Raw genomic sequence first — 27,868 nt, 5'->3', positions numbered from 1 at the left:
AATTCTATAATTTCTTTCCCACGCAATGGGAATAACACATGGCTTTCTCTTGGCAAATATTTTGCTAATGTTTTTATCTGGGTTTGGAAATTATGAATTGCTGTCTGGTGCTAATTGCTGTTAATAACAATAATAGCAACTGCTCAGGTAATCTTCCATATAATGAGGAATAAAAATAATTTCCTTAAATCATTCCTAATATTCACAGTGGAATGGTTGTCGTGTTGTTATATGCCTTGAGAACAGGGATTAAATTCTGTGCAGCAGCTACCAAGAATGTCAGTTGTGTATCAGAAAGGAAGACCCAGAGTAGAAAAATCCTTTCATTTTCTGTTTCTATAAAGAATGGGCAGAACAAGTTGCCCTCGATTTTGCTGTTAAAATATATATTGTCCAGAACACTAATAACATCCAGCCCTGCTGGAATTCAACTCTTGCCTTCCCGATGAGTCCAGTTATTTGGGAGCTGATGCCCAAACCACTGAGCTCATCCCCAGTGTAATTAATTCCTGACCTTTCACCATAAATAGGTTGACTGAGCTTTTTGGTTGCCATACTTGGGTTATCCCATTGGTGCTGGCTTTTCCTGCAGTTCTTTCCACAGCACATACTCAGGATTGGGGTTTTTTTTGCCAAGTTTTCCTTTCCTACAGGCAAGGAAAAATTTAAATTAATAACTGTGAATGAAAGTGGAGGTTTGCTTACAAATACAGGGGATGAGATGAGCCATAAAGACAGGGGATGGGGAGCTGGATGGTGGATTTTTTAGCCATAATTCAGGCAGATGTGGAGGCAGAGAATTGGAATCCAAAATGTATTTAAAATGAGCCACAGGATAGACACGTACATGTATTCATATATGTGTAAAATATACACACGGGGTATGTTTTTGCTACAATAATAAGATAAAAGATATTTTAACATGTTCTGATTTTAATGTGCTTTTTGGAAGTCCTCCTGCCCAGCTCTGTGAGCAGGGAGGATTTTCCCAGCTCAGATCCTTGGGAAGGCTATTCCCAAGTGCTGGTGCAAAATCCTGGTTTTCACCACAGGTTCTTGCTGACTGTTGCCACCCAGCAATATATTTATAAATGACTTGATATAAAAAAAAGTAAAATTTGAATTCGAACTTTCTTAAATCAGAAGTGATTCCACTTAATATAGTTTACACTTTTTATTATTATATTTTTAATTAGAAATATTAATGGCTGCATTTGGAGGAGATGTGTTTTCGGTTTGAAACCTCTTTTGGGTTGCAGTTGTCTGAATTCCGGGGGTTTTCTGTCTGTGTCTGTAAGTTACAACCTGTATAAGTGTCTCCTGCACTCTCCCAGGAGATTTTGAATTCCCAGCTGGATGTTGGTTGGTAGGGTATAATTTGTCTCTGATAAACTGTTGGAGGCCAGGCTGGATGGAACTCTGATCAACCTGTTCTAGTGGAAGGTGTCAGTTTATATAATTTATGAAAAACCTCTGAAAAACATCCAAAAGGATTCATCCTGTGTTCACCATTTCAGTTTTATGATGGGACATCCCGCTGGGATCCCGGAGTGATCCTGACTGGCGCTGTCCCCATCCGAGCTGGTTTTACAGCAGCCGTCACCAATTACTCCATGGATTTATGTCTCCCCAAATCCAGCTTTTCTGCTGATTTTCAGTAAATCTCACGGCCTCTGCAGTCTCCCCAAAGGTTGCTCAGTAATGAACGTTTATGGGAAGGTTCTCAAAAATAACAGAAAACTCGCAAGTTCCTGGAATTGCCTCTGGATTTTGCCATGATCCAACGTGCCATTAGCACTTTCACTTACTAATATCACCCCATCTTACACATGCCTGTGTGGCTGTGCATTTATAGATATGTCTTTACAAATGATGTCAAACCAGGAAAATAACTGAGAGTTAGGCTGTTTCATGAAACTTCCCAGCTTGGAAGGCATAAGGAATTTTTCCAGCCACAGGCAGGATCATTTTAAGGCACTGGGCTCATTTAGATTAGGAGGTGATGCTTGGCCTGAGTGAGTTCTGTATTTAAATAGGTAAGTGTGGGAATGAAAATATAGGAACATGAAGTGACTTCTTCAGGATCACTCTGTGGGCTATTAATACCTGACCTAGGTTAAGAGCCAGGTTTATTCCTTTCTACTTCACAGTTTTATCTACTTTTGGATCAAGCCTTAAGGTTTCTCAAACAGAAAGAACTGAAAAGCAAAAAAAAAAAAATCTTTTCTTAGAGCATGACTGTGCAGTAGTGTGAAAAAGGCAAATCTTGACTGTCTTAAGGCATTTCCATGGAGGTTGGGAATTATTAATGCCATTAGCAGATAGTCATCTGGAAAACTGCACTGTTCTGGCCTCTCCCATATGCAAGAAAAATTAATTCAGATGGGAACAGGTGCTGAAAAGGACTTGCTGGGATGTGGGAGGGAACGAGGAGCCAGACTCAGAAGAGGTGGCTGAAAGAGCTTGGCCTGTGTGGCCTGGCAGGACAAAAGCTGGTGTGGGTCTGATTGCTCCATAAAAATATCCAGGGGGAAGTACCAGAAGGGAAAGGGCCTTGGAGAGCACTGTTGGCAAAAGAACTAATGGGCAGAAATTAGCTATGTGTAAATTTAAACTGGAAATGAGATTAAGATTTCCAGCAATCATGAACTTTTTAGGGGGAGGGATTTATGAACCAGTGGTCCCTTGTGTATCCCACGGTTCCTGTGCTCCAGGGGCAGCTCAGCCACATCCACTTTATTTAGCACAGGGGGACTCTGTTCACCCCCCTTTTGTTCAGCCCCCTCAGGAAGGTTGAGTCACTTGCTCAAGGTTTACACTCAGCTGTTTAAAACAAAAAAAATCCCGTGAAAGCCTGGCCTGTTGTCTTGTCTCATACCAAAAAAAAGTATGAATGATGTTTAATAGGTCCGTTAGTTGCCTGTTTATCTCTCTAACAAAGACTTGTGCCATTTGGAAATGTTTTTCTGGGGGGGTTCTTTTCCTATGAGTGGCCCTGACTGAATTTATCCTGGGATATATTTGCATTATGAAGATCAATGTCCCACACAGCTAAAATCTGTCGTGGTTCTTCAGCCCAAAGACCTGATAGACCTGCCTGGACCAAGAGCGTTAGTGGTGTAAAAAAACCTGAGAGCTTGGAGGAGCTGCCCTTGAGCCCCCTTTGCTGTGCCCAGGGTCACATTCTGGGGTTTGTCCAGATGAACACCGGTGTGTTTTTGGATCCCTGGCCTCTGGCAGAGCTCGGGGCTCTCGTCCCTCCCCGAGGGTCTCCCCACTGGCTCCTCCGCAGGCGCTGCGGCTCGCGGAGCCCCCGGTGGGTGATTGATGGTGCCACCTAATTTTAAATTGCAATTGAAGCCTATTAGTCTGTGATGGCTAATCAGAGGGAAAGTTGTTTTTTGTTGGCTTTTGTTACTCATTCCACTTTGTCCATATTAGTTACAGGCATAATGTGATTGCTGTTCTGCCTCGCCGATACGCGGCGTTCCCAAGGGATCCCCTTTGCTGAACTCTGGATTCCTCTGTACAGCTTGACAGGTTGCTGTTACAGCTATAGAACGCTTTTAATACTTTACAGTTCTCGATGCAAAGAAACTTTTTATTATTTTCATAGGTGAGGGTGACATAAACGTTAAAGTGCCTCCTGTTACTTGATATTTAATTATGAAAGCATCCGCTGGAAAAATAGTATGAGCCTGGTGTAATCAGCACTGGGGCAGACCTACTAATCTTTTCATTTGGTCCAGACATCAAGGATACTTTGTACTAGTCTGGCTGTAGCCTGATAATCTAAGACCTTCTGGACTAAAAGTTTCGGGGCTCTTTATGAAGGGAACAACTCCTCCATAAAACCCCTTAGGTTTGCTTATTCCTCTCTCAGCTGATAAATGCCTGTTTGATTAGTTCATGGAAAAGGTATTTGGATGAACCTGACCGTGGAGGCGGCTTGGCTGTGTGTGAGTGCCTTGATGTCTGGGAGAGTGGCAGCTTCTGGGTGTCAGGATGAGGGTGCTGCTCCTTCCTCCCGTGGCTCTTTGAACTCAGATAATTCTGATTAAGCAGCATTTTCCATGTTGCTTTAGAAAAGGTTTTTTTAATTAGTTGCGTTCCTAAAGAGATCCCCTATCCCTGGAATTCGTTCAGAAATGCAAAATGTGTTTCTTTGTGCTTTTCTCCTCTTTTGATTGTTAGATAGCAACAATCCTCCTTGCTATCTGTTTTGAAACAACTTAAAGGCTCTAAATAAGCACCAGAATAATTGCCAACAGTCTGTTTGCCAATAGACTGTCCACATACCTATTGTTCATGCATCATAGCCCAGTTTTATTCTGTAACATGGTTTGTGTCAGACCTTGGCATCTTTAATTAAGGAGTGGGTGGGAGGGCAGCAGCCAGAGAGGGAGGGAATCACCTGTAAGATGCTTTAGGAAAGTCATTTGGGGTCAAAACAAAGAAATTCTGTCTCAACAGTGGCCAAAACTGAATGCCTGAGGAGGAGTATAAGAATATAAACGAGGTCTTATATTTTGTGATGAGTATTTTAGTTCTTTGCATGGAAAAATGTAGATTTTTATCTCTCCTGGAAGGATTCCAGTGCTGTCTAAAGAAAAATCACTGTCTGAATAAAACCGCTGTCTGGTCTGGCACAGCTCTGGGAAGTGCTGGTGCAGCTCATCCTGGGGGAAGTCACGATGCCAGGACTGCTGGGATGAGCCTGGACTCGCCCCTGCTGGGGCCGGAGCAGCACCCTGTGTGCCCGTGCTGGTTGCACTGACCTGCCCCAGTGAGTTTATGCTGAGATAAACACCAAAGGCCCTGTAATCTGCTGTTACCTTAGGAAATAAATGACCATGACATTAAGAAAATATAAGCTGGGAATGCACAGTGGGATTACTTTCTGTCCCCCAGATATGAAGGCAAACCCGGGCTGTGCCCAGTGTGGAAATGCAGGCGAGGGAGGAGATGGAACCCCGAGGGGCTGAGATGGAGCTGCATTGCCAACCTTGCTGGTTCATCCTTGGTTTGATTTTGTGCTGATTTCCTGTAGTACCATAGCTTGGTGACAGCAGAAACACCAGTGTTCCGTGTTTGGAGAGTTTCAGGGAAGGTGTGGATACAAATCTCCTGCACTCCCAGCCCCACTTGCCTTTTCTCCTCCCCCAAAAGAATAAAATGCAGGGGATTATACTCTCCTTACTTGTGGAGAGAAAAGACAAGAGGATACAGCTAAATAATAAGTTTTCTTTTGGTTTTGCCATATATTAAAAAATTAGTCAAAGGAAACAACCCTTTGAAATATATCTCTCTTAAATAAATAGAAGTGGTGAGGCCCTGGCACAGGTTGCCCAGAGAAGCTGTGGCTGCCCCATCCCTGGGAGTGTCCAAGGCCGGGTTTGACAGGGTTTGGGGCAACCTGGGCTGGTGGAAGGTGTCCCCTGCCCATGGCAGGGGGTGGAACTGGATGAGCTTTAAGGTCCTTTCCAGCCCAAACCGTTCTGTGATTTCATGATTCTATATCTGTAATGCAGTTTGTTTTGGGCACTTCTTGCAGCACCATTTTCTATCCTTTCTTTAATCAAAGGCTGTGTTTGCTAAGAACTGAGCGGTGCTGGGCAGTGGGGTAGGTGACTGAGGTGAGATTTGACTGAAGGACTCTGGAATGGGGTGAGGAACACCTCAAGGAAAGGCTCAGATCCTGGCAGGGTCTCCCTGTGACATCTCAGTGCTCGCAGCCCACCGTGCCTTTCTCTTCTCTTTAAACTTATCAGATCTCGCTGCCAAATTATCTCCCTGCCAGCTTTTAGAAGCTCAGCTTAGTTGTCAGCAGCTTGTCTGCTGATAGGCACAACTGTTCTCCATCAAGGCTGTCTGAGCAAAGCATCTGGAAACGTGGAAATTCAGAGGAAATTTTCGCTGGTGAAACCCAACGGAGCAAACCGAGGCAGGTTGGGAGAGGGAGCTGCCAAACTATAAATATTTATGTACTAAATGCATATGCTGGTGCGTAAATGAAGTGGTTGTAAAGCCTGTGAGCGATCTTCCAAACCCGCTTTGGGTATGGTTTAGCGCAGAAAATGTATTTTAAACCTTCATTTGTGCGAGTGTGTGTTTAGAGAGACGTTGCCAAGGAGTGGAACAGGGGCGGATCCACAGCGGCGTCTCCTGGCACCAGGCACGTGGTGCAAAGTTCCTTTTGCCTGATTGCAGTTATTATATTATTTGTATATTTTTTGTTCTTGTTCCTGGGTCCACAGTTGGAGCTATTTGTGTAATTTCTGATTGTTTTTCAGAACTGGATTTTATTTTATGTAGTGAAACTGAGTTATGCTTCAAACTTTCACCACTCCGTAAAAACAGAAGTGTAGAGTTCAGCAAACAATTGTTTTTATGAAATCACAGAATTCTGTCAATTATTTTCATGGTGTGTTCGGTGTTTAAATGACCTGTAAAATATAACTAGATTTATTTCTAATTTTAATACTTCTATTACATGGATAAAATAAGTCAGTGGGCTGAACATTACCTTGTGCAGCAGCAGTTTTGGTTAATACCTGTGCCCAGCTATTCATAATTTTCCATGGATGTTTTCATATAATTTTTTTTTCCCAGTGCAATATGCAGATATGGTAACCATGTGCTTTTATCATTTTATTTCAGGCTTCCTCTATAAATCTTAGTTCATAAAGAGCATTACTGAATGTTGCAATTCATTTCACCACTTCGTATTTAATGATTATCATGTAAAAGCATCTTGGGACTTGTCTACACAGGAACTGCAGCGTAGTTAAATGGAGGGATACATTTAAGGACTTGCCTACCTAGGGAAATACATTTGAATTTTAGTAGGATGTGAATTTTAAAGCAGATTGTGTTTTTTTTTCTTGGGAAGTCTTTTATGGGTACTTTTGTTTGGGAATAAAAACTTCTTGTTGCAAACTTGTTTTAGGAATTGTAAATGTAATGTTTCTCAGGTATCTCCTCACACGTTCCTCGTGAGGAGTTTGAGATCTGACCCAAAAGTAGATGTTTCATCAGGTATTTTATTTGGTCATAGAAATATGGCAATGCCAATTTAGTTCCAGTTTGTAATGATTTTTTTTTAATTATTTTATTTCAAGAGTTTCCATGATAGCAACTGATTTGATTTTTCAATCCTGTCTTCAGAGGACCTGATAGCTTTTTATTTTTTATTTTTGTGTGCTTTACTGTGGGTTTGTAGTGGGGCTGAGTGGCATCACGTACAGATCTGGGCTCTGGGATAAGCGAAGTAAATTCTTTGTTTAATCCTCTACTTGCCTTGCTTTGATCAGTGGTATCTTGACACTGGACTTTCAGTCCTTTATTTTCTTCTTATCACAGAATCCTGGAATGGTTTGGGCTGGAAGGACCCTTAAAACCCACCCAGTGCCACCCCCTGCCATGGGCAGGGACACCTTCCACTGGCCCAGGTTGCTCCAAGCCCTGTCCAGCCTGGCCTTGGACACTTCCAGGGATGGGGCAGCCACAGCTTCTCTGGGCAACCTGTGCCAGGGCCTGCCCACCCTCACAGGGAAGGATTTCTTCCCAGTATCCCATCTAACCCTGCCCTCTGGTACTGTGAAACCATTCCCCTTGTCCTGTCACTTCAGACCCTTGTAAGAAATCCCTGTCTGACTTTCTTTCTCAACCTATATATTCTTACCTTCCTAAATAAAGTTTTTGATCCATGACTGGGTATTATAATGCACTTCCATTATCACAGAAAGACTTTTCATGATTCTGGGTTTATTTCCATGGAGAGGGAACACAATGTGAAAAAGTCCCCCAAGACAGAGTCTGGCTTTAACCCCTTGCACAATGTGCCTCAGTCAACTCTCCTGTTGAATCCAGATGATTTTTTTCCTTTTTTTCCATGTAGTTGAACTATTGCACTATTCCAAATATTGCACTATTCCCAACTCTCCAGCTTTAGCAAGACCCCTGTAGTCAAAGCTTCCATATCCCTGTGGTGGCACTGCCAGGAAGGAGTTGGAAACAGAAGCTCTCAGGTGGATACTGGTGGCACCCAGGGGAAATCAGGCCACTGAGGTGCAGGGCTGGTTATTTTTTATTTTTTTTTTCCCAATAGATACTCAGAAAAATTCATATTGGACTTGCACTCAGCAAACAAAGGTGACATTTGAGGCACCTGGAAGACAAGAGTGGCATTTCCGTGTCAATATTGAACACTGCTGGGAGTTCACTGCTCGGGTAATATCCATGGCAGGAGCTGCAGGAGAGCTGGAGCCCTTTGGCTGGGCAGGGAGTTCCTGCTTTAATAACCTTTCTGGAGCAGGAATGTGCAGTTTTCCACACCTGCTTTGATGTGGAGAAGCGCTGCTGTAGCTTCACTCATGAGCAAGAAGCCACAGAGGGTTGCAGGGGGCAAAGGCTGCCCCAGGTTTGAGTGGAAAGCACCAATTTATTGATGCTCAGGCACTGCTTAGGACAGGTTTTACCTCTGTGTCATTCTGTTTCTCATTATCCTTTTATTTTAAGAATGGCCTCCTGAGACAGAGAGAATCATCCTGTCTCGTCCATATCTTTGACTGTCTTTTGGCAAAAATCTTCCTGTTGCCAGAAGCCAGGATTAAAATTGAACGTTGTTTAAGCTTCTAAAGCTTTTGAAAGGATCACTGTCACAAAATAAATAAATTTACACAAGCGAATAGGTCATTATACCTTAAAAAGGAGGGAGGTAGTGCTGATTTGGTGTCTTAATTGGTTTCCAAGCTAAAATTAATAGTGTGTGGAATCCCTCTTAGTAACATGACTCAGAACTATTTATTTTTCAACTCCTCTTTTAACTCTGGCTGAGATTGATGGGTGTGTTATCTTAGCATTTGGGAGATGCAAGCAGTATTGGAATGACAAACATCTCTTGACAGCTTTAAGAAGATGGATGGTGCGATGCCCCTGCAACAGGTTTGGGTGTTTGTGCTTTCTAATGGGTCATCGTGAGCCTCTTGGCTTCACTTTCCTTCTTAATGAAGGGGAAGGAAAGGTGAGACCTAATTAAGGGCTCTGAGGCGTGTTTGTAACGTGACTTCTCGGGTGCACAGGTTTGTCATCCAGCCCTTGGCAGAAGAATGTAATGATGGTCATCCCCAGTTCATGGTTTGCGCATTTGGCTTTTAAAAGAGAAGGTGGTTGCTGGATTTTACTGCAAAGCTGGTGCTCAGTGATTAACTACACCTTGGATGTCTGTTATTATATTGCACCTCGTCACTTCGTGTGGCAGATCGACACGTTCTGCATAAAATCACGGTTTAATGAAGAAAAATCCCTCACCAAAACTGACCTACCGTGGGCAAAATCCTTAGGGCTGAGCAGAATCCTCGTGCAGAGATACTTGTGAACATCTCTTTGATCAGCAAAGCTGTGATAGCCTTGGGAGGAGAGAATGCCTTGAAAATGTCACACGTGGCATCACAGATTTGTGATACTAATGGAAAAAAAAATACATTATTAATATATTGAGAGCTTTCTCTTAAGTCCTTTACAGATGGGAGAGAGATTTTTCTTAATTTACTTTATTGCCAAGATTTAAACTAAACTGTTGTCATACAAATGAAGTTACAACAAAGCACTCACTGAGGTGTCTGCTTCTCTCCTAACATCCAAAACTCTTCAGAATATTACAAACTGGGCTCTTTTGGCCCTGAGAGCACATGGTGGAGGGGAGAGATGAGGCTATTCTCTTGCCAGCACAGTGTAAATCCTGAAATCCCTTGCTCTCTTTTCAGACATTGGAACAGCAGGGAAAGTTGGGGTTTTAAATTTTACTGGGAAGGGGAAACGTGTAAACTCTCTCCTATAGACCTGATAGGTTCCCTAAGTGTGCTGTATATAAAGATGTGACTTGAAACCCTCCCTGATAACAGCTCCTGGCACTTTAAAGGAATAATTCCTGAGGAATGATTTTATTAAGAGGTTTGAGCTGTGGATTCCGTGGCACTTGGACAATGTTATCGTGCTCAGACACGTCAGTAAAGGCTGATGCCACTTCACACCCTTGTTCACACTTAGGCTTTTTTACTGGCTGTGTTACAGCATTCCCACATTTCATCCATTGTGGGTTTTGGGGGGTTGAGTTTTTTAATATCCTGGCCAGAAGGAGCTGTAGATTTTCCTCTTGCCAAGCACAGCTGGACCACAGCAAATTCTGTTTCGCCAGTGCCATTAACTTTAAGCATAAAAGTTAATTCATTTCCAAAACTAAAAGGTATTTTGAATAAGTAATTTAGATGTTTGCACCTACATAAATAACCTTTCCCTAGCCAAGAGCAGGCAAGCCTTGCTGCTTTGTGTATGGTGCTGCTTTTGTCTGCCTTGTAAGAAGAAAAGCCTCCCTAACAGGACGTGTCAGCCATGAGCAGTTAAAGCCAACACGTCCCTGTGTGATATAAGAGAACAGTTTATGGATTAATATTCGGGTGCCTGGCAGGAAGCACATTGCAGTGGATTAGTATTCTTATCGTTTGAGTGACAATTTATGAAAAGCTGATTAAAATGACCTGGATCCGGGACACATGGGTTGGAGCCAGGAGACATGTGGAAAGTGATTTAAATCTCACCTTCCCACTTCCCTGCTCCAATCTCCTGGGCAGGAGCAGAGCACAGCGAGGCTGCTTGATTTTATGGCTCTCTGGTCACAGGGGACTGAGAAGCAGCTGATACTGGTGGTCTTGGGGAGCTGTGGAGTTACCTGCTCCTTCCACAAAGCAGGAGCTCAGGATCCCGCTGTGGTTACTACAAGAAATAAAGGCTTCCCAGCTCCTGCCTCTGTTCTCACTCCTCTGGAGGAGATTCGTGTCTCCTGGTTGACTCTGCATCTCCTGCTTGACTTGAGCACTTGCATTGTGGGCAGCAGAAATACTTCCCCAAGAGTTCCCTGAGTAACAACTTTATTCCAGCACAGGAATTTGTCTAAGCCATCTTCAGTATCAGATTTTATCTGCAGTATTGCTCAAAGCAGCTGCACTGTGTCCAGAGGACCTGGCCTGGTGTATTTTAGGACATATAGTAACTTAAACCAGATACTGACCTTGTTTAATTCCTATCTTCAGCAAAGAGGTTGTTATTTGAAGTTTTGTTTGTTTTTTAAATTATACGTTGCACTCATGGCACGCTGGCATCGTGACAAATATGATGTAATGCAAAGGAATCTCGTGGAGAAAGTGGCCTTGTGAAGTGATTCAGGGGGTATTTTGGTAAGGCATAAAGGTGGTATTTTTCTTCAGCTCTAATAATGGTTCCTAAAATATATAGAAATAAAATACTTCCTGAGGAAAGCACATTACAGATGTCAGATGCCTCTGACATCCACTTATAGTTCATCATTAGAATCTTGCAGAAGTAGGGGCAGATTTGGGGTGATCAGAGCCCAGTTGTTGAAGTGGTTGGGGAGGTGAAGTTTTCCTTTCTTCCACCAGGGCAGCACAACCCAGATAAATGTGGCTTCATTGCCTTATGTCTGTGACCCTGGAGAGAGAGAACACTTTAACCCCCTCATCCTTGTGGTGCTGCTTCTCTCCTGGGGTACAGGATGTGCCAGCGCAGCGGTGGGAGATGAGCCACAGCTTCACCCTTCCCCTCTCCTGTTTCCACGTCCATGGTGACCTGATCCAATGGCACAGATCAAAAAATGAAAATATGAGAGGGAAATCAGCTGTACTTTGGGCCAGATCAGGTCATTCCGTGTGTGCAGTTGGTTGGGTGAGCACAAGGGAAATGCATGAGATGTGAAACACATTTTTTAACTATTTCCATTTTAAGATGAAAAGGAAGAGCCCAATGGGGACAAAACCCATTAAAAAAAAAAAAGTTGGGAAGGCTTTGAAAATTGCCCTCTTTGGTCCACGAGTCCAAATGCAGCGATGGGCAAGTGCCCTCCTGAAAGTGGGGCAGAGCGAGGACCTGGACCGAGGAGCTTTGTTTGTGGGTGCATTAATTGTGCGCTGAACAAAAAGGACTTGTTGGTGGTAAATATTTCATATTATTAGAAGTCCCTGGCAGCTGGCCAGGAAGCAGTATTTCTTCCCATGGAAGCTGTTTCTCCAAGGTGGATCACATGAGGTAAAGCCTGTCTGCGGTATCCAGCTTGCATTTCCCCTGGAGCCGTGGCTGACCTCCGTGAGGCCTCGGGAATGCGCTCTTGAGGTGGCTCACAAAGTCAGCAGTTTTCAAGATAGAACAGCTTATAAGGGCCTGGCTTTATTTTTATTATTATTTCGTTCTTGTTACAGTATCTTCTTAGCAAAATCCGATTTTTGGGAGAAGAGCCAGGCTCGTCGGTGGTCACCCAACCTGTTTCTCATTTACCAGACCAGGAGATTCACGTCTTTTCTCCCATTTCAAGTCTTGGGCATCAGGTGCACTGAAGAGATGAGGTGAAACAAGCTGGTTTTTCATGCACTGGTGCTAGAAAATTTGATTCTAAGATGAAGACAAGAAAAATCTGTATAGGGGGTGAAATAGATAAGGTAATTTGGTGCAAATGCTCTGTTATTTAATTCAAAGTTACTCATTACAGCTGAAGACCACATGGAGCCCTTAATTATCGTTAATTCTTTGCCCAGCAGGCTCAGACACACGTGGTCCCGGGGGCTTTCCTTCCACTCTCACTGCTTTTCCCCAGGTGCCACAAGCACATCCACACCTGCAGAGCCAGTGGTTCATATCCCCATTGCCAGTGGCCTGTTTCAGGATGTGTCCGTCCTCTTCTCCTCTTTCCCGACCCCTCACTGTCAGGTCAAGCCCCGTGGATGGAGCAGCAGCTTTTAGCTGGGACACTCCTGCTTTCCAAGTTCCTTGTAGTGGCACTTGTGATATCACCAAAGGATCTTGTTTGGCTGAAGTGCTGATCAAGAGCTGCAAGGGCTCAGTGACCGCTTGTTCTGTTGGTCAGAGTCACTGAAAGGATTTGGATGAGCTAAAAACAAACACAGAGCGCTGTGCCAGGAGTGCCAGCAGCTCCAGCCCTGCTACCACTTAAGGGCACTGAAATCAGTGCGATGAAAAACCAAAAACTGCACATTTTGGGATGTCTCTGGGTGTCCCTGGACAGTCACACACTTGTGAGTGGGCAAGGGAATAACAGCATGTCACCTCTTGAGCTCTGAAAAGCAGAGCCAGCACGGCAGGTCAGTCTGAGGTGACATCACTGCTTGTTGAAGTGTGTGAGTCTTTGCTTTCTCCATCCTGAAAATCTGTTTCTGAAGTGACAAGTCTCAACATTTTCTTTGCCATTTCCTCCTGTTCTATTCCCTGTACAGAGCAATGAGTTTCTAAATGCTGGCTAATAAGAGGAATGTGTCTTTTGGGGGGGAAAAATAGTAAATTAAACTATGGCAGATGCTTAACGTAGCAGAGCTTTGTGAGTTCATAGGACAGTCTGGGGTTTCACTGCCCTCCTCTATCTATAAGTAATGTTGTTCAGGCTTGCATCAATCTCATTTTTAATTAGAATCCTCTTTGAAATGAAAAATATTAAAGCTGATCTATAGCAAGACTGAGAACTGCAGAGCCAGAGGGTTTTCAGACGCTGCCTTAAAAAATAAAAAAAAAGAAAAAAAGAAAAAGCTATTTCTAATCCTTAAAATATTTGCCTTGCTTTATTTTCATATCTTGAAGACAAACAGGTGCTGTGTGCCCTTTATGATTCTCAAATATACAATCTCCAAGCCAGCAATCTCTAAAGCCTCCCCTTGTTTGTACAATTAGGGTGGGATTTTCAGAATCACTCAGTGTTGGTCTGTCTCTGCTCTCCTTGAAGTCAAACTGCCATTGACTTCAGTGAGAATCGTGTTAGATCAGTGCATGGGTGCTTTTGAAAATCCCTCCCTCTGCATTTTTTTCAGTCACATCTGTGTACAATTGAGTAAAAAGACCTTTGTAATATGCTTTAATTATTCTTTGTTGTTTTCATATAAAAGTGATTGAAAGGAAACCAGAGGGAAACCTATAATAATAATCTTGACTTTGATCCTATTTACCATAAATTATATGTTATGTTTTTCTTCTCCTCTTATGTAATTATATATTACTTTATGACAATGTAAGATAAATCACCGAAAACATGAGGAATAGAAATAATTAGGTAATATGGAGGGGAAGAGCAGTCACAGAGGAAGGAACTCATGGTCTGATGGGTTTCCAGTGCTCCTTACAGCAGCTTTCCTTTGGCTGCCTGGGAAAATTGGGAGACTTTATGTGAAAGGCTAATGCTGAAACCTGATGAATTTGGAGTAATGGCTTTCTGGGTGTCACCTTCCCAGGAAGTCTCAGGTTTTTGTCCAGGTATCCAGACTCTTCTCTGCCCCTCTGCGCTCCCAATTTTTGGTCCACTCCTGAATTCGTGCACCTTTTTGGTTTCCAGCATGTTTCTCAGTGGTGTTTCTGGTTAAGTGCTTGCTCTTGGGCAAGGCCAGAGAAAACCAAAGAGAATCAGAGCTCACTGTAGCACAGAGGAACTGGGAGAACCCCAGAAGCACCCAATTCAACCAGACCAGTATTTGCAAGACTTACCCTGAACAGCCCAACTTCCCCCGTGGCTGGATGTGTTCAGTAGGGAGCTGTACTGGGTGTTATCTGTATGGTGTTAAAGATGTTTGCTTGGGTCTGTGGCAAGAGATTTTAGCTGAGGAGGAGCTTTGGCCACCACCTGTGGCTCATCTCCACCTTCCCATGCAGTGCAAGGCACAGAGGATTTTGGAGCCCTGCAGCACTTCAGTGCAGGAGGGGGTGACTGTTCTTTGGCAACAGTCTCATCTCTTTGTTCACTCCTCAGTGCTGTAGATTCACCTGAACTGCCCTTCAGAGAGAAACACAGAGATCCAGAGGGCAGTTCTGCTGGCAGAGAGCACATGGAAGCCTTCTCAGTTGCAGGGGTGGTTTTGTGCTGGCAGGACCTCTGAGTTGCCTTGAATTAAATTGTCTTTTAATAGCAGGGTTCCATTCTGTCTTTGGACTCACGGGCTTATCGGTTCTGCTGTAAATATGTGTTTAGCATTAGAGGAAAATGTTATGTCAATACATGGCACACTGGGTGCCTGTTCCAGCCGCCGCTGTTCCCACCACGTGTCACCGATTAGAGCTGGGCCTGGCCGGGGGCCAGGCTGGTGCTTGATACACTCTAAATCCAGAGTGGTCTGAGAGAGATGTTTATTAGCTGGAGTGTGGCTGATCTGTTTGATAAACTCCGTGGCATATTGTTCCTCTTAGTGCAGTCTGTTGGTGTCTTTGTGTGAACGGGAGCGAAGGTGTTGGAGTGCCGTAGTTCAGGAGTTACAATCCCTCCCGCAGGAACGACCACGGATGGCAAATGCAGCGTGTGCTCAGGGCTTTCTGTCTGCTCCACTGGCCTAATTATATCAAGTGGTCAGGTCACTGTCTTGGAAAAGCATTGGTGTTCTTCCCCCAGAGGGTGGTTGGCACTGAACAGGCTCCCCAGGGCAGTGGGCACGGCCCCAAGGCTGCCAGAGCTGCAGGAGGGTTTGGACGATGCTCTGAGGGACAGGATGGGATTGTTGGGGTGTCTGTGCAGGGCCAGGAGTTGGACTGGATGGTCCCTGTGGGTCCCTCCCAACTGAGGAGATTCTGTGAACTGGTGGAAGGAGCAGGAGGTCTCCCTGTGAAGGCACAGGACACTCTCTCACCTTTCCCTATCGTTGTTCCTGGAAGTGCCGGCGTATCGTAACGCCGTCTGCATCTGCGAGGTGATGCTATGGAAATATTTCCTTAGTCCTAATAAAATTATTAATCTGGGAGATCTGAGTGCTCAGCTACCCCCTGCATGCACTACTGGTTCCAGGAGGCAGCTTGAAATTAAATGTTCTTTAACGTTTCACTTAAAACCAAAGTGGGAACCAGTGTGAAGAAGCTGAAGGACAGAAACCCCATGGGTGTAAACAGCTCGGAGCAGTGATGTGACAGCTACTCTAGGAATTGGGAGATGTTTAAGATATAATTACTATATATTAACAAGATGAGATCTGCACAAAGAGCCTGATGAGCCTGCCAGAGAAATAAACCACAAAGTACTGGCTGACCTGATTTATTTTTTTTTCCACCGTCATGTTTTAAATGTTCATGCATACTGATTAAAATTTAGGTTGGGGTCTGCAGAGCTCTTGCCAAGTTTTGTCACTCAGGGCTTTTTAGATGCTGTAGATTTAACCCTCTGTCTGCCCTTTTGGTGGCCAACTTCCCAGATACCAAGGGCAGATAATATTCTGCCTTGTCCAGCTGAACCGATGCATTCAGACTTCCTGAGGAAAAAGCCTCTTGAGTGCTTCTAAAATATTTATTTATCCAGGAGTCATCTTACTGAATTTACTCTTTGCTAAAACAGGCAGGGCTGTGTTGGCCTGGCATGAGATAATATGTTTGACTTCACTCTTTCATTCCTATGGAATGATATTTGAGATGCATGGGTTTTGTTTTTTTTTTCGGTTTTTCTAGAATATCAGGGGAAAATAATTTCGAGTGAAGAGAGAATTTTGCTGAACATCTGGGAGCAAAATGGGAAAAGTTTGATAAATGGCATCTTGCTGACATGTAATAGCAACTAGCTCAGTGAAGGAATCTAGGGCATTGCAAATAAAAGGATTTTCCTTAACTGCAGTTCAGTTGGAAATGTGGCTCCGTGCGTACACTTGACAGTAACAGATTATTCCGATTGTCAGATTTAAAAAAGCGAGAAAATTCAGACTTAAGTCATGCAGTAATCTTAATTTCAGGAGCAGCCGTGTCTGTATATAGAGACAGACGTTTTTTGATGACTTAAGTCAGGAGAGGAGATTCTTGGTCAAAATTTCTATTCTATTCAGAGGTTGGCTATACTGTATTAAATATATATGGAAATATTTCATACACTCAGCATGGCATTATCCTGATAACTGCATAAGTTTAAATTCTTTCAGATGTCCAACTGTTCTTCATTGTTGTCATTTTGTGTTTGAGACACATCAAGTTTGAAATTTGCACATTATTTTGATTTTATCCATCGCACAGGGATACCTTTATCCATGAGCTTAAGTGCTCTCAAATGAGCCAGAATCTCCTCAGACACACAGGTTTAAACTGGAAGCAACTCAAAGCAGTCAGACTTGGCAAACAGAAATCAAAACTGTGACTTAGGAAAAAAACCCCAAGCATACCCAAGATATTTTCCAGAGAACAGGCTTGAGCTCTGTAGAGTTTTTCCCTTGTATTGCTCTACCAGTCTGATGTCAAATGACATTTTTTTCTTCATTTACTGTAATTGTCCCTGAAATGTAACAGTGAAACAAACCATTAGCAAAACGCTGAGCTGTCAGGAGCAATCACTGGTGGCGGATCCGAATGGGCGCTTTCCCCGCTCCGAAGGTGCTCCTTGCTGTTTCCTGGGGAGGCTTTTTGTGAAACATCCAACATTTCCAGGGCAGTGTTGTAGTTGTGAAGATCCTACCACTGCAAGTCAGCCACAGCAAACACTGGACAAGAAATTCCCTGTCAGCTGCCTACCTAGAAATGACTGAAGAGCTGCCCAGAGCCCTTTCTTTCCTTTCTTTCTTTCCTTTCTTTCTTTCCTTTCTTTCTTTCCTTTCTTTCTTTCCTTTCTTTCTTTCCTTTCTTTCTTTCCTTTCTTTCTTTCCTTTCTTTCTTTCCTTTCTTTCTTTCCTTTCTTTTCTTTCTTTCCTTCCTTTCCTTCCTTTCCTTCCTTTCCTTCCTTTCCTTCCTTTCCTTCCTTTCCTTCCTTTCCTTCCTTTCCTTCCTTTCCTTCCTTTCCTTCCTTTCCTTCCTTTCTTTCCTTTCTTTCTTTCCTCTTTTTTTCTTTCCTTTCTTTTCTTTCTTTCTTTCTCTCTCTCTTTTCTTTCTTTCTCTCTCTCTCTTTTTCTTTTCTTTTTCTCTTTCTTTCCTCTCTTTCCTTCTTTCTCTCTTTCTTTCTCTTCCTTTCTTTCTCTCCTTCTCCCTTTCTCTCTTCATTTTCTTCTTTTCTCCTTCCTTTCTTTCTTTTTTTTCCTTGCTTTCTTTCTCTCTCTCCCTTTCTTTCATTCTCCTCTTTCCTGTGAGAAACTCTTGACTGAGCAGCCTGAGTTTGCTCCAGGAATACCAATAATAAAATTGGAAGGCTTTGAGAGTTTGTAGGGCTTGTAGTTGGATTGGATGCTCCCTTCCAGACTGAGGTTTACTGGGAGCAAACCAGCGACAGGACAAGAGGAATTGGCCTTAAGTTGTGCCAGGAGATGTTCAGGCTGGACATCAGGAAGAATTTCTTCATGGAAGGGGTGGTCAGGCACTGGAAGGGGCTGCCCAGGGAGGTGGAGGAGTCCCCATCCCTGGAGGTGAGAACGTGTCACCCAGTGCTCCGGGCTGGGTGACAAGGTGGGGATCAGTCACAGGTTGGACTTGATGGTCTGGGAGATCTTTCCCAACCTGAATGATTCTGGGATTCAAACCACCATGGAGGCAAAAAAATTCAGTGAATTGAATCTAAACCAGTAGTTAAATTCTGCATTGGTGTTTTAAATTTCCATGGCTTTATATGGCCCCACAGACTGAGAACGTTGTGGGCTTTGTTAGACAGGATGATCCATGGGTGTCCATGAGTAACCCATCCCTGCTGCTCTTGCAACATGTAGGAGCAACAGCAGAGATTCCCAATTGTTATATAGTCATTACTTAAAGGCAGTAGGTGGGAAAAGTGGTTCCATGTGCCTGGAAATGGAGCATCTTTCCCTTGATGTCCACCTGCAGGGCTCTGAATGGTCCCTGTCTGTTCCCCTGGGAATGCAGCCCAAGTAAATAGCAAGACCAGTAACGTGACACTGTCACAATGAAGATGTTTCTTAATTGTGTCTTTTGTAGCATAAAATGTTAAATCAGCTTGCTGGAATAACACAGATTTTATCATGCAGTCATTTATCATATAATCACCTAAAATCTGTCTGCAGTTTGGCTACACTGAGCTTACTGTCAGTCTGACTCCTTGGAATTATGATTTGTTACGGTGCTTTTCCTACATATTCGCTATAATTGGGATCCTACCCCAAAACCTCAGACATAACGTCAGTAGAAAATACTCTTTGTATAAACACATCCTACACTTTCTGTGAGTAAATCTCTGCTTATTATTTGTGTTGTTATTTTGCACACGTAAAACTGAACGGCTTTAGAGTTGCCTGGATGGATTCAGCTTTTCCGGTAATATTCTTATCCAAAAAAATCCTCCAGGAACCTGCAGGAATTCCAAGCAGATAGCACCTCCTGAATTTTCCCATAGGCCACGTTTGAAGTCAAATTAGGTTGTGACATGAAAATGACACCATATGATGTGTTTGCTCCCTGCTGCTCCAGCTGGAGGCTCGGTGCAGTTTCAGTAGCGTTTTACAAGGGTTGATTGATTTTGGGGTGGGTTATGGGTTCTTGGAAGGTAGATGATCTTGGAAAAAAACTTGCTGTTTGTCTTTTAAAGACCAGGAGAGGAATATTTGCAAGGGCTGTTTGGGTTATTATAAAACTGAGGGGCTCAGCCTGGAGAAGAGGAGGCTGGAGGGGATCTTCTTGCTTTCTCCAGCTCCCTGAGGAGGTTGGAGCCAGGTGGGGATTGTTTTTTTTCTCCCAGGTAAGAAGTGACAGGAGCAGGGGAAATGGCCTCAAATTGTGCCAGGGGAGGTTTTGATTGGATATTAGGAAATTTTCTTCACTGAATGTGTGGTCAGGCACTGCAAGGGGCTGCCCAGGGATGTGGTGGGGTCACCATCCCTGGAATTGTTCCAAAAATGTGTGGATGTGGCACTTGTGGATCTGGTTTAACGGTGGTGGTGCTGGGTTCATGGTTGGGCTGGATGATCTTTTCCCAGTGTAACAATTCCATGGTTCCACCATGTGTGTGTTATGTCATTGTGTACGTCCAAAAGCTGTGCCAGACCTGTCAGGAGCAGGACCTGGAACCAAACTCCACTTCGAGCCATGAACTCCTGTGGGTCTTGTGCAAACTCCTTTCGTCCTCCAGGTGATTTTCTCTCTCGGGGGCTGCCAAAAGCATCAATGCAAACTATCAAAGCTCCGAATTTGCCTCATGTCCCTGAACCTTCAAAAATAGAGATTAAAGCACCTGCAGACGCAGACAGGACATTCCACACATGGCACGTTTTCCGGGATCCTTTCATTTTGATTGTTCCTTTCTTTTTTTTTTTTTTAATTACAGTTCTTTGAGGTCCCGTTTGACTCAAACATGAACAGGACAAAGAACAGGCCGCTGGTGCGAGGACAGATCAGGTAAGGCACTGCACACCTGCTCTGGCTGAGAGAGAGGAGCTTCACGCTGCTTTTATCTATTTCCAACTTTCCCTCCCGCTTCAGGTGACGAAAAATAGCACTTTTAAGACAAAAGACACAAGGAAGAAATGCATCTCTCTGTTCTTTGCTGTTTCTTCACGTTTATAACTTTCATCTGAGGAGTCTGGGCAATCAGCTGTCCTGGAAAACACTGAATTTCTCAAGGCAGCTGAATTTCCCCTCGTGTTACGTATTTCTTCATGTGCCACGAGATGACTGCGTGCATGGTGTGGTAGCACATACTTATGTTCCACTGAACTTCTATTTTGCAGCAATAAATCTTCAAAATTTCCCGTCTAAGAACAAACACAAAAATGTGTGTTGTTCTTAATAGTCACATTTATCTCTTGGATCGCAGATATTTGTTTGAAACTCCCAGCAGAGGTATCTACAAATCATTTTCTTTAGTGGCTTGTAAAGGCCCTGTGTTGTCTTTGCCTTTTTAGCTGGGTGAAAACTCAAAATCGTGGCATCTCGCGGAATTAATGTAAAAATTTGTCATCATTAAATTTATCATAGTCCATAAGTAAATCCCTCCCACCCCAAAAAGCAAAGAGATTTCCTTTAAAAAAATAAACCCGCTTCGTTCTCTCTGTTTTCTGGATTATGTGTCGGTTCAGTCTCTCAAAGGCTGTTTGCCAGCTAAAAAAGCAAAGTGAAAAAGAACATCAAGCAAAAAAAAAAAACCTCTAACTTATTTGCAAACTGAAACTGAAGGCCCAATTCATAAATGATTCAACAAACAATTTTAGTATTGCGTTTCCATGATTTGTGCCAAGGATTATTTATAACAAAATTATGTTTTCCCTTAGGCTTCGGCGAACAGTTGGTCCTATTTATTTCTGTGTTTTATCCATCACCTTTGGAGGACTGAAAAAAACGTGATAGATGAAATTACAAGAAAATTGAGACAAAATAGTAAAGTGAACCTTGGGGGTAAATTCGCTCTCATGGTAAATAGTTAGAGCACTTCAATAAACTTGTTCTGATTTGTTCTCGGAGATGGTGCTAATTACAGATTCCTGAGTTGAGTTAATTTTATTTAAAAACATATTTTAGGGACCACTGCAGTGAGGGCATCTGTTGTACATACAGTAAGTCAGGCTTAATTGTGCAGTTCAGGGGAGCTGCACTTCTGCTCCCTTCCATGTGGTCCTTTAGCCCTGGGAGAAGGAACACTTGTTAAAGGAAGAAAGATGGTGGGGGGATTGGTTTTTTTTATTATTTTTTTTTTAGTTTTATCATAGTCTACTTGCATGGCTTGCAGTGCTTCTGGAGTCAAAAATATAACTAGGAAACTTTCTGTCAACTTCTGATACAGAGAAAGCCATTTATTTTATGTTTCCAGTGTCCTGAAGTGAACTTCTCTGCCATCTGAGTGCACCACAGATTGGCAAACCCATATTTCAGGGATTTTCTTGCTTCTCCCTCCCCTTCATATTTGCTTTCACCACAAAATGGTAATGTTGGGGACTTTGTGTAATCACTCCTCAATCTATCTACCTGGCTGTCAACAGCTAATTTAAAGTTCTTTAAAGTGTCACTTCCCTTGAATAATGCTGCCCTCGCTCCCTGCAGGCCCTGGAACACGCAGGCCGTGACTGGGGTTATTCCTTCTGCCAGAGGAGAATAATCCAGTGCAAGTGATCTAACCTTGTTACGTTTTGCCACATATTCCCTGGTGTTCCTTGAACTCCTTCCTTCCTGGCTGATTAAATAAAGCCCATAAATGGCTGTGCTAAAACCAGGCAAAACCAGACGAGACGGGGATGGATAAACAGTACGTAAGAGACTGGTGTCTTGGCTCTGGGAAGGGATCCAGAGAGCTTGGGGTATGCACGGAGTTCTTGCCCAAAATTTGCCTGACATTTGAGTTTTGACATTTTCTTCTCTTTAGCTGCTTCATTTCATTAAATATTTGATGATTTTTTTATTTTTTCTGCTGCATTACAACATCTGTGCTGTCCAGTGCAAACGAGGCATCATCTTCTGATCCGTCTTCATTTGCGCTGTTTGTAAATACATTCTGATTTCCCTCCTTTCTTTTTTTTTTTCTGCCTTTCCTTGCTTTCTGTTTATTTGGCACAGAACTTGTTACAGAAATGGTCAGTGTGGGTAGCAGTTTTTGTCCTGAGCTTGAGATCCCTTTCGAAGAGAGGGAAGGCTGTTAACTCTCCGTGATGTTGGCTCTGCAGCTCCTTGGAAAGGCTTTTGGGGGTGGCTTTGATATGAATCTTACCCACTGGGAAACTGCAGTGAGGCCAGGGAGAGTTTTTATAGGGGTTGTGCCATCACATAGAGGACTCTTAGACGCTTTGAGCTTTGGCCAGAATCAAACTGGTAACCCCCAGTGAGAGGTCCTTGGAGTTACTGAGTCATCCAGTCCTGGGATGAGCTGGAGTCTCCATTTTAAATAAGCTGGTTCGTGGAGCTGGCTTGTTAGGAAATGTTTTGCATTTGCAGAGAATTTATTCCCATGTGTTTTCCCTTTGTGGCCTCCATTTGCAGACTCATCCCCAAGTTTGTTTAGGTTTAAGACCAGCTGTCAGTTCAAACTGACCTTGTTTCCAGTGTTTCTTCCCTTCCTTTCTTCCTGAAGCCTTCAGTGTGAGAAAGCACCACAAGCCCCTGTCTTGGGGGGTTCATTTCCCTGCACACACATTCACGTGGTTCCCAGATCCCCACATCAGCCTATTGTGTGAGTTACTCAGGACTTGCAGCTTCCTTTGGGATCAGTGAGGAACCTCGGGAGCTTTTAAAGAAAAGCTCAGTGGCCAGGGCTGCACTGTGGGGTGTGAATGTCACCATGGCCTCGGAAGTTTGGCTGGGGACAGTGTCGTGGTCTTACTGGTGACACTCAAGAAGTGTCTCAGCTGGGCAGCTTTGGCCTGTCTGTTGCTCCCTGTGAGCCAGTTCAGCAAAGATCCTTGGAAAAATGGGATTTGGAAGAGCAATTGTCCCCCAATCCTTGGTGAAGCATCAACTTGATGGCTGAAACAGTCATTTAGAGACTCAGTGTGCCCCTGCTCTATATTTTATATCCTTTAGCCTGGACAATCCATGCAGGCACTGGCACAACAGCTCTGCAGAGCTGAGGCTGCTGGATGTAGGGACTAGAGTATATTTACCTTATTTGCCAGCCCCAAACCCACCTCTGGTGCCCCTAGGGAATCTCCTGACACTCTTGGTAGATTTGTGACAAACAGCACCTGATAGTTCATTGACTGCTTGCTTTACAATGTCCTATTTAATTTGTAAGGCTCTGAAAAAAAATGTTCCCTTTGAGCAATGAGACGTAACCATCCTTATTCTCTATTCAGAGGGTAATCAGAGACATCCTGTTGCAAAAATAACAAGAGTAGACCCAAACACAGCACGCCACTGAGCACCATCCATCATCCCTGCCTGCCCACATCTCCTCCTCCCTCCTCTGACCCCTCAAGTCTTGTTTGGAAATACAAACAGCTTGAGATGTTCTTCATACTTGGGCTGCAGTGTTAAAGTCATTGAGTGTATTTGTGTTCTGCATTATAACAACAGCTGATATTGGTTTCCCTGCTCTGAATTGGTTTTGTGTCATTGACAGCGAAAAATTTCATGTGCTCACACAACCTCAGATTCGACTGCAATGGCAGGAGCTTTTCCTGGTTTCCTGTTGGGTGTGATTTATTCCCTTGCTTTTTAAGGTAATGGATTTAATTTTCCTGCAGATTAATTTAAATAAATCTCCAGTATGAGCTGCAGTAGCTGAGGGAGCTTAACCTGGAGGATGACAAGTGTCCTGCTTCATTATGTTGTACAAAGTGACAGTTTTGATTGCCCAGAACTGCACTGTGAAATTCCCTTGAGAAAAGTGGCTGTTTTATGAACTTCGGGTGCTGCTGGATCTGCTGTGTTAATCACTCATAAAAATCTTCAGAGCTGTGCAGGAACAGTTTTTCATCTCAAAGATGTTGAGCCCTCAAACAGCACGTTCTAAATAACCAATTTATGGCCCTGTGGACGCTGTTCAGTTCTGCTCCTGTGGTATTTTGCACCTTTCAAATGTTTTCTGGGGCTTCTCCCTCACTTCACCTCCAGGTTTCTTGTCACCTGGACCGTGCAGGGAGCCTTAGGGGTGGCCCAGGCTGGAAGGGATCTCAGGAGAGCTGTGGACTGATCTCCTGCTCACAATCAGGGTTGACTCCAGATCTTGTCTCAAAACCCTTCAATATAATGGCTTTAAACTGGAAAAGAGTAGGTTTAGGTTAGATCTTAGGAAGAAATCCTTCCTTCTGAGGATGGGGAGGCCCTGGCACAGGTTGCCCAGAGAAGCTGTGGCTGCCCCATCCCTGGAAGTGTCCAAGGCCAGGTTGGATGGGGCTTGGAGCAACCTGGGCTGGTGGGGGATGTCCCTGCTCATGGCAGGGGCTTGGAACAAGAGAAGCTTTACAGTCCATACCAACCCAAACCATTCTATGATTCTGTGATAAAAATAACCTGCTATGGAATTTAGTTACAGTCTCATTATGCAGAATATTTACACTCAAACTTGCTTTTCCACGTGCATTTAAGTCCATTAACATGGCAGAAGAAGGCACAACAGAGATAATGCCTTGGATGGCTCAACAGAAGTATATCTCTGTGTTGTTTGGTGAATGGTTTTTCCTAGCATCCCATTAACCTCCTCCCTTGGCAGTGCCCAAGGAGCTGTGTTCTGTCAATGAGTTTCCCGCTCATGACCACAGTTGATGGTTATTGCAGTTAATGGAGGCAGTAACGCTGCTCCTACTTGTTGACATTTCTGAATGGAGCTTTGATTTGGCTCAGTTTAACCTATAAGCCAAACTCTTGAAGAATCAGACCAAAAAGAGCTCCTGTGCTAGCAGTGTTTCTCTCCTATGTCTTATATTTATGAACTATAGTTATAACTGCAGATATGTAAGTTGGGCATTCATGGACGGATAGAAAACTGCAACATGTCAAACTTTATTTATTCAAAAACACTCCCTGACTCAAAACTAGTTCTGTGTAAAGCTGAGTTTTCCACTCAGTTGCCTTTAGCAGACCTGCAGTGTAACAAAACCAGTCCAGGCTGAAAAAAATGTGTGCGCATTTGAAAACAAAATTCCTGCTGTAATCACTGTGGATAACTCAGGGTAATTAGCCTTGATTCTTTGCTTGCTAACACTAATGCAAATCAGGAGCGCTCCTACTGATGTTAGTGGAGCTGCACTGATGTAAGTGAGGGGAAATCCATGTCCTGGGCTTAGGCTGAGACCTGCATTAAGCGTTTCCCCAGCCCTGGTTTAAGCCGGTGGTTTAAAACCTCCCCAGGGGTCTTGGTGCAACTTGGGGTCCCATTTAGAGCTCAGCCCCTGCTTAGCTGGCGGCTCTGCTCCCTTGGGTGGTCATTTCAGACAGGTTTCATTCCACTTAAGTTAAAACAAATAGAACAAAAACTCCATAAATCTACAGTTCTTCGAGAAGAATCATTTCGAGGAGATCAGATGCTCGTTCCCTGCAGGGGAACATTCTGATATTTTGTTTAGAAAATACCTCATTTTAAAGGGACTGCCCTGAGATCTTTTTGAATGATAAAAATGTTGCTTTTTTCAGTGGGAGGCTTTCCTCTTGTTTAAACAGGGCACAATTCAAAGCAGACACCACCACGGCAGCCTTTTCAAGCAATTTTTTTTATCCTGCTTGTATTCAGGCTTTATTATTTGAAAACAAGTAAATGCATTCCTTCCCCACCACCACCCTCCTGCCTTCCTTTTTTTTTTTTTCTTCTTTTTTTCCACCCTGTGTTTTCCAGAAGCTGTCATTGCCTGTGTTTGGTAAACAAGAAATTAAAAAGGCAGCTTTATATTTTTGACATGTACAATTGCTTGTAAAAATGTACTTCTTGCCTTTTGAACAGCGGGGTATTTTTTTTTATTTTTCCCCTGGCGTGGCCATGTCACGGAGAAGGGGGGGGGGAGAAACCTTGAGGCTAAAACACAGTTTAATGAGAATAAAACCCACATCAAAGGATGGTCTAATGGAATGATATAATGCTTACTGTGTCACTTTCCCAAAGGGGATATGGATGACAGTACTTATATTTCAATTATCTATTCACTGCCTGCGTGGGATGTTGATTAAATGGTTCTAAGGTATTAGAGGCCTTTTGTAGAATGCACAGAAAAATGGTGATACTGCACATTATCCTCAGATCAAAATGTGTATTAGCAGGAAATTATATAGCTCTAACTACATATATATTTTGTTTCTTAGGGCGATAAAGAGGGTTGTTTTATTAACTCTGCATTTAAATTCGTTTCAGTTGAAACGAAGCAATTGCTGGTGCTCCTGCCAGAGCCTCGCTCCACCACAGCTCCACACAGACATTCCTTTGCAGGCAGCTCTGTTTGGTAAATATAAATCCTGCAGAAACACTTGACCCCTCACGCCTTGCTGCCTTTCAGCTCAGCCGAGGGGCCTTTACCCCCCGAATTATTTCCGTGAATCTTTAATTGCGCGCGGGGCAGTTGATAAATCGGGGGACATTGTGCCTCGCCCCACGGTAGGAAACATCCCAGATGCTCATGTATAAACCAGGAGTCACGGTGCATTTGGCTAAATAGCTGCTCCATCTGCTTGTGGGGAAGGCTGGGGAGAAGCGATACGGGCTTCTAATGGAGTTGTCTTATTCTCTCGTGTCTGCTCCTCACCGGGGGGCAGAGCCCCCGGAGCCAGGGGGGACCCAGCCATTGTGCACTAATCCTGCCACCTTTGTGTCCAGTGTGAACAGCCCTCCTGGCCACTGGCTGCAACCAGTGCCTCCTTCCTTTTTTGACTGACTGGTGATGAGTCATTTTTCTCCCAAGGTGATGTTAAAGCGAGTTTTTACAAACAAGCAAAATTAAAGCTCAAAGCCCGAGATCCTTCCCCACCCCAGCTCTCCTGATGGCTCTTCTTCCCGTGTTTGTCAAACATTTCAGGTTCATGTTTGTAAATTTGGGCTTAATGCAGTCAAAACCCCAACACTTTGTTCCCTGTATTAGTATTGAACCTTATCTGGTTTAACCACAGCAGCATCATCACTCACCCCGTGCCAAGTGGTGTAGGAAATGTCACCGCTCAACAAGTCCATTATGGAGCTGCCTCTGATTAGAAGCTGCTATACCCTGAGATCTGTTTACAGTAAGTCATGTTAGAAGTGCATTTCTCTTTGTGAAGGACAGAGTTTATCATGTCTCATACAAGTTATAACTTACACGTTATCAGCTTCGCGAGTCAGATATAAAAGAGGTTTTTCTTACACTTTAATTAGCTGTGTGAACACAGATGCTTGCTCGCTGGTCTCTGTGACTAGAAAGGCTGCATTCCTGCAGTTGAGATATGTGGAGAACCTCTTTGATATGTTTTATTTAATTTTTTACTTTTTTTTTTTTTTTTTTTTTTTTTTTTTTTTTTTTTTTTTTTTTTTTTTTTTTTTTTTTTTTTTTTTTTTTTTTTTTTTTTTTTTTTTTTTTTTTTTTTTTTTTTTTTTTTTTTT

The 27,868-nt window shown here is 43.4% G+C and overlaps 1 protein-coding gene across 1 annotated transcript in view; it reads left to right on the top strand.

Moving 5' to 3' along the window:
- Positions 1 to 27,868, top strand: part of LOC114064754 (protoheme IX farnesyltransferase, mitochondrial) — a 101,108-nt gene that overhangs the window by 47,376 nt on the left and 25,864 nt on the right. Inside the window, exon 5 of the mRNA XM_027898074.1 lies at positions 20,216 to 20,286. Coding sequence (XP_027753875.1) covers positions 20,216 to 20,286 — 71 coding nt within the window. The remainder of the gene's footprint in view (positions 1 to 20,215; positions 20,287 to 27,868) is intronic.

This window comes from Empidonax traillii, unplaced genomic scaffold (assembly GCF_003031625.1).
Source record: "Empidonax traillii isolate 1590-97213 ecotype Southwest subspecies unplaced genomic scaffold, ASM303162v1 scaffold577:size403777, whole genome shotgun sequence".
Lineage (NCBI taxonomy): Eukaryota > Metazoa > Chordata > Aves > Passeriformes > Tyrannidae > Empidonax > Empidonax traillii.
Note: the sequence above shows the minus strand (reverse complement) of the source record. Positions and strands in the feature narration are given on the sequence as shown.